This window comes from Sander lucioperca, chromosome 8, assembly GCF_008315115.2.
Source record: "Sander lucioperca isolate FBNREF2018 chromosome 8, SLUC_FBN_1.2, whole genome shotgun sequence".
Classification (NCBI taxonomy): domain Eukaryota; kingdom Metazoa; phylum Chordata; class Actinopteri; order Perciformes; family Percidae; genus Sander; species Sander lucioperca.
In genome coordinates this window covers 15,380,066-15,387,565 of record NC_050180.1, presented here as the reverse complement: position 1 = coordinate 15,387,565, position 7,500 = coordinate 15,380,066, and the positions used below count along the sequence as shown (strand labels likewise).

Here is a 7,500-nt window from a genome sequence, read left to right as displayed (position 1 = left end):
CTGAAATGGGGCCTTTCTGCATAATGAGTACTTTTACTTTTGGTACTTTAAGTATATTTTAGGGCTGTCAAACGATTACATTTTCTTAATCGCGATTAATCGCATGTTTTATCACATGATTGAAATTCTATTATTTTGCATTTCAGAACAGTTTTTAAGTCCATATTAACAATGGAAAGCCATTCTTACCAGTGGATCTTGATTGGGAATCAAATGAATGCAAAGAAAGTTACTTTATGAACTTGATTTTAAGATTTGTATTTGTTTATTATATATTTAATCTAGTCACACATTTGAATTTAACAACAACTTTGAAAGCACCACAAGGCTGTAAATTACCAGTTTCATTGAACGCACCGACAATAGCAGCTGCAGATTGTTACATCCTGGTGTTGAATCCTCCACAGTGAAACACAGTCAAACTTTACACCGTTCAGCGTTAGCTGTCAGCGTTGTAACCGTGTTTAATCCAGCTACTAGCTAGCGGTAGGCTAACGTTAGCTGCTGTTGAGTATAGTGTTAACTAGCTAACGGTAGGCTAGCGTTAGCTGCTGTCGAGTATAGTGTTAACTAGCTAGCGGTAGGCTAACGTTAGCTACTGTCGAGTATAGTGTTAACTAGCTAGCGGTAGGCTAACGTTAGCTGCTGTCGAGTATAGTGTTAACTAGCTAGCGGTAGGCTAACGTTAGCTGCTGTCGAGTATAGTGTTAACTAGCTAGCGGTAGGCTAACGTTAGCTGCTGTCGAGTATAGTGTTAACTAGCTAGCGGTAGGCTAACGTTAGCTGCTGTCGAGTATAGTGTTAACTAGCTAGCGGTAGGCTAACGTTAGCTGCTGTCGAGTATAGTGTTAACTAGCGTCATGTGCAGCGATGTGTCTGTTTCCTGTAACGTCTGTTTCAGAGCATCAGAGAGAAGTGCAGACATATCAGTGGCACCAGCAGGATGTGTTACGAGGAAGTACGTCAAAATAGTAGCCTGTTAGGCACGACGCAAAGCCGAGTGAAGTGAAAATAAATTAATAAATGACGGCATGCGATTAATACGATTAAAAAAAATTAACGCATTATGATCGGCCCTTAATCGCATCGCGATTAATGCGTTAATGCTGACAGCCCTAGTATATTTTGATGCTAATATTTTGGTAACATTTCGCTTAAGACATAAAGATGTCAACCAAAATCATGTCTGTATTCTTTTAAATTCCAGACTTCACTCAGGGCATTTTCGACAGGTACACTGCAATCCAACTGGAGCTACATTAAAACACAACATTAAATATTCTATTCTTCTGTATATTCTTTGGAAAAACGGCATTTTTTATGAGCAACCGACCCAACATATGAAGTACACCTCCTCAGCATGAAACTGTCCAGACAAACCAGGGATTCAACCAGTGGGCGTGGTCCCCCAGGGGTCTGACCTTCCCTCTCAGCCCATAACAGACTCACCTGAGCGGGGCTTCAGTCCAAACACGGGGCTGGAGAAGGACGGATGTCCGCTGGCTGGAGATCTGTCATGTCGCTGCGGCATCGGAGACAGAAACGACACGGATAAGTACTTAAAAGTCTCATTATAACAAACAATGAAAAAGAATAACCGGTAATTTCCACTGGATGCGTAATGGCTGCGGAACGTCTCCGGAACGTCGGCGGAGTCATTAGGTTTCCATTAAAGTCAGTGTGTGTATTTCCACTGACTGCAGAACGTCTGCGTCCCGACTCCGTCCCAGCTCCGGCGGTCCCAGCCCTCCGGAAGATACGCAGAGCTTCTATTGTTGCCGGACGCCGGAGAGCTCCGCAGCAATTCAGCACACGGCAGATAACGCGGGACAGGAAGTCGAGCACAGAAACAAAATAAAAATCCGGTTAATTTTCAAAGTAAAATCCACCGTGCTCACGGCGGATCATATTTCCCTGCACTACACCTTGAGAACACAGCTCAGAGTAGTTTCCCCTCTACTCCTCTGGATGGAAACTAACTGTTGTTGGTTTTGTGGTTCTATTCTACGTGAATTCGTGAGATCTCGTGGGTCCTCGTGACTACAGCTGTCAGTCATGGCCGCAGCCGTGCCGCAACAAATCCGGACCTGGTGGGTGTTGACGGACGGCGGAGCATGCAGCCGTTCCGTAGCGGAGCCGGTCCGCAGACGTTCCGCATCCAGTGGAAATCCGGAGTAATTCATTGAACAGATGCTGGATTATTCAGAGTCCTGTGCTTCACACGGGAGATGTTTTTTGCAAAGACACACAGACTCACAAACGACTCCACGGAGAAATGAGGTAAAGAGAAACACATGTGACAGGTGAACACATGTGTCTTTAACCGTCATTCAACTTTCAACCAGCGGACTGATTCAGACTACGGAAATAGGAATCACACCCAGGGCCAGACATGTAGAGTTTATTCACATGCTTTTATTTTAGAGAAAAGTCTAATTTCTTTGACTGTATTATTGCATGTCTCATGCATCTTTCTCACTGACAGTTTGGTCGACATAAAGCCCTAAAAAAGTCAGCAAAAAAGTAAGTTAGCCATCGTAGAAAAAAGCATCAAAAAAGACTGAAAAAGGGGCAAAAACAACGTTGAAAAAGTACCGAAAAAACATATGTGAAATTGGCAAAAAACGTCAAAAAAGGAGTCATCAAAAGTGACAAAAACTTCAGAAAAAGCAACAAAACCTTGGAAAAGCGTCAAAAACTAAGTGGGCCAAAAATTATTCGGAAACCTAAATTGATGTGCAGGCCGGATCAAAATCTGCGAGGGGCCGGATTTGGCCCGCGGGCCTCGAGTTTGACACGTGCTTTAAAGGGCAACTTTGGGTTTATTCAACGTGGACCCTATTTCCCCATGTTTTCTTGGACATGAATCCAGTATTATGCAAGACCGAAACGAGCGGCAGTTGTGTTCTGCGAGTACATTAGCTAAAATATCCTGTTTTTAATTTAAAATTCAAAGCACTGTTTCTCAAACTTTCTGCGAGCGACTAAAAGGCCTAACAACGAGGAGCAAGCTGACCGTTCTGCAACAACGCCGCCAACTTAGGTCAGCAAATGATCAGCGTGACATCTGAAGGAAATACGGAGGAATAAAGTTGACGGTTACTGTTAACTGACAAGACATTGCTTCCCTGATATCTCAGCAGAAGCAGCACTGGTCTTCATCATTAAAGATGGCAACAGAGAGGATGTGTGAGTCAGCTGTTTTTAAAAGCTGTATGTACTTTGGCTGTAATTTAAAGCAGGAGGCCTGTTGTTTTTGGAGATATTTTGGCAGTTAGGTGGTCCGTGAGTTGTTGTTTTTATTGTGTAAGTGGTCCTTGGTCTGAAAATGATTGAGAAACACTGATGTAAGTTATTGGGCAATTGTGCACCGTCAGTTTACGTCCACTAAAAGTTCTGCTTGTTGCCGCTGACAGACGGATTAATACAGATTAATATTTTAAGTGTGTGACAACATTATGGAAAGGATCCCTACAGAGATAGACCTTTTTGTTAAAGGAACACGCCGACTTATTGGGACTTTAGCTTATTCGCCGTAACCCCCAGAGTAAGACAAGTCGATATATACCCTTCTCATTTCCGTGCGTGTTGTAACGCTGTCTGACGGTTCCATCGGTAGCTTAGCTTAGCACAGAACCTGCAGGTAATCGGCTCCATCTAGCCTACTGCTCCCAATAAGTGACAAAATAACACCATGTTCCTATTTACATGTTGTGATTTGTATAGTCACAGCGTGTACAAATAACAAGGTCACATGACACACAGCCATCTTCTAACTGTAAACAACACGGAGATGAGAAGGGTATGTATGGACTTATCTAACTCTGGGGGTTACGGTGAATAAGCTAAAGTCCCAATAAGTCGGTGTGTTCCTTTAAAGAGTAAGATCCACGAAATCACCATCACCAAACCCACCGGACTCTATTTCTGTTTAAGTAACAGAAAGACTACAAGGCAGAATCAAATACAAAATGATCCACGATTATCGTCAGACAGGACACTGATGGACGTCACAGATCAGCCACTGCAGATGAACTCTTCTCTCACACTGACATGCAAGACTGTCAATTCACCGTTAATCGGTGTTTTAAGCCCCCAACGTCTCCTTCCAGGCAGCGTTGCCTGGATGTCACTAGGATTAGGCAATGGTTATGGTTATGGTTAGGGTTAGGGTTCGGTGCCTTGAAGTCAACGGTCGCATCGCTGCCTGGAAGGAGACGTTGGGGGCTTAAAACACCATCGAGCCAATTCACCAGCCAGCAGTTTATTACAATGGACTTATTTTAAACAAATAGGCTGTTGCTCAAGAACTCGGGAGTGACTGGTGGAACGTTTGGACTCACGTGTAGCAACAAAAACTCAAACATGTTCGTACCCTGTTCACGTGTGAAACCTGCTGCCAGATGAAGTGTGACACATGTGGAAGCTCAGCGGGGTTTATTCGCTCACAGCAAACAGACACACAACGGTGAGTTTACGGTTTCACTCCAGCCCTGTTTACACTTGGTTTTAAAATGCGTCTTGGATCACAGGTGGACGGCGCTAAAGGACCAACCGTCTCGGTGCGTCGTGCTTCGATCAATCAAACCACTCGCCGAGGTCGTCTGCCAAGCATCTGACCGTGTATCTTCTGTCGTGTAAACGCTAACACGTCCTGATGTGTCCCAAGAACCAGGGATGCACCGAATCAAGGATTTGGCTTCGGATTCGGCTGAATATTGGGATTTTTGAAGGGGTTCGGTTTCTGCCGAACCTTAGAATTTAGTTGCACCGAACCCTACGCTTGCACTCCATGCGCTACGCTGGTCGCTGTAATGACGGCGCCGTTGATTACGGGAAGGTGTTTACGTAGGTGGAGCGCTCAATGCAGCAGGCAATCTACAGACAGCAGCCAAAATGCAGCAACTTCAGGTACGGCAAAGGAAGGACAGTCACTGTTAAAAACTGGGAGGAGGATTCGGTATTCGGTTTCGGATTCGGCAGAACCTTAACCAGTGGATTTGGTTTCACTGGTATTCGAATCCACGCATCGTCCTGATGCGTCCCAACAACGATCTAACAGGAAAATGGGTCATCAATACCGGACTTGGTGGTTGTTTTGGTGACAGCGCGGCAACCATGGATGTATAATAAAACCTGGATACAGCGTTCCAGGCGGTGCTCCGTTCATTCCCGAGAGTTGCTCAGTGGCGCATGAAGTCAAGTTAAACTTCAGCATACACAACGACCCGGATGAACGCCGCTGCTTCCTCACTGTGCGGCCCATAGAGCAGGAGCACCAGACACCTCCGCCGGTCGAGCCGGGTGCTCACCGTTTAGCGCTACGCTAGGTTAAATGTGGATAAAATCATATATTGGTGCGGATCTTCTAGACTTTCCGAATGTTATTAGACCGAATGGATCAGATTCTGAGTCATTTCGTGGGGGTTGTGACATGGACAAGGAAGAAGTGTTTTAGGGCCAGAGGGCTTCGCGTGACGGACAGAGAAGTTGTTATGCCACTGTTTGGGCATTCCCAGGGGCCTTGACGCCAATGCTCTAAAATGCGTTCCACCAAGCAGTCCAGTTCAGTTCAGTTTGTTAAACAATGGAACGTTATTTTGCGTTTTCATTGTCAAAAAGCGATTCTGCCCCTCTTAGTGAAGAGAAACCGGTGGCGAGAACACTAGCGTGCAGTGCTGGGGAGCGGGGCGATCCCATCCATGAAGCCAACATGTACATGGACACGTACCTTAAAACCAAAACAACAGATTAGTCGACTTATCGACTCCGAGTTGGCAGCTCTAAACACATTTTGAAACCGAGTGTAAACAGGGTCTCTGAGGGGCGGGACAAAGCCTACATCCAGCGGTCTGGTGCTACCTTTACCTTGATTGACATATGCCATTCATACTCCCGGCATGCAAGCTGGGCCTCAAACCTGGCCTTCTCTAGAATCATCTGTCTCTTCTTCTGGAACTCATAGCGACCTTCCTACAGAACGCATCAAACGTTTAGGATTTTAAATGACCTTAAATAGTTGCTTTATCACTTACATTACTTAAAGGCTTTACATTTCCAAAGACACAAAAGGACCTACTTGATTATCTCTTTCACGCGAGTATACTTCTCAAGGAAAATGTATTGAAGTGCACGACAGCAACTAGATTTAAAGCCACTGTGTGCACGATTTTAATAGGTCTCTGAAACAGACAGCCATGACTGCAGATGCTTTTTTATACACGGAATACATTTCGATTTGTTGACTGTTGACCCAGAAAATTTTGAGGATCCCTTCAGGCTCTGCTGAATCGGCATTTGCCATTTGATGGGCAGTTTATAGGCTAAATGATCAAATGATTAATTGATGGAAGGTTATTTGATATTGAATAGTTATTAGATGTGACCAGTGCTGTAGTCAAGACCACCATTGTCGAGTTCAAGACAAGTCCAAGACCAGGACTAGTCTAAACCGAGTCCAAAGAGGTTCAGGTCCAAGTCAATGAGACCAAATGAGAGACAGAAAAAAAAGGAATACGACGCAGGCTGGCGGGTACCAGGCGACCAATGTCAACGCCTGTTCTAAGATGGATTTTGAATTAAACCAAAAGCAGTTTTCTGAACAAGCGTGCTTCAGCCATTGGTTTCATTTTGAAGAAGGAAGTTACTTTGAAAAAAACTGCATATTTTGCAGAGAATTGTCGAGACCAACCAGAATATTTGGCGTCCAAGACAAGACAAACTTCTTGAGACCGGACTTGCTTACAACAGCACTGGATGTGACTAAAACATGTTTCATGCTTCTTGCGTTCAGCGCGGTCGGGGTGCGGATGGCAATATGACGCAAAATGCAGCCCTGGGTGACTGCATCGGGATGGAAATGAACATTCACGTACTTCCGCTCAATTTTCATTTCCCTTAAGTACGTCCGTCTGGGTTCGCGGTATAGTCTTTTTCTCCGGTTTTCTCCGGTCAAATCTTTACCGGTCCAATCAGCGAACAGAGGGAGTGGCTGAGAACGATGACGTTGAGGTTGTGCGCTAGTTTGAGTTGTAGTTCTGTAATGGCGGCGGAGAAAGATGCGAGCGAAGCCATTCGGTCCGTTGTGGCAGCAACGCTGCCGAATATCCAGAAGTTAAAGCCCAAGCAAGAACAATCTTTACTGAGTTTTGTTGGGGGCCGTGATGTTGTGGCCCTCCTCCCCACGGGGTTCGGGAACAGTTTGATTTTCCAGCTCGCTCCGTTAGTGGTGAAGGAGTTAGCAAAGGCTAATGCTAGCGATGCTAAGCCGACGTCACGACCTCCATTGACGACTTGTCAATGGAGAGAGGCCAGACTCTCTGGACTAATGAAATGGACCAGAGTCTGGTAGGACCAGGCTAGTGTACCAGAGTCTTGTAGGACCACCAGGCTAGTGTATCAGAGTCTAGTAGGACCAGGCTAGTGTACCAGAGTCTTGTAGGACCAGGCTAATGGACCAGAGTCTGGTAGGACCAGGCTAATGGACCAGAGTCTTGTAGG

The 7,500-nt window shown here is 45.3% G+C and overlaps 1 protein-coding gene across 2 annotated transcripts in view; it reads right to left on the bottom strand.

Annotated features, from left to right (window-relative positions):
* The window catches only part of lrch1 (leucine-rich repeats and calponin homology (CH) domain containing 1), a 112,479-nt gene that overhangs the window by 22,781 nt on the left and 82,198 nt on the right, over positions 1-7,500 (bottom strand). For both annotated transcript variants that reach the window (XM_036004488.1, XM_031280509.2), the window contains exons 15-16: positions 5,869-5,973; positions 1,450-1,522 (exon numbers count right to left, since the gene is read on the bottom strand). In XM_036004488.1, coding sequence (XP_035860381.1) covers positions 1,450-1,522; positions 5,869-5,973 — 178 coding nt within the window. The remainder of the gene's footprint in view (positions 1-1,449; positions 1,523-5,868; positions 5,974-7,500) is intronic.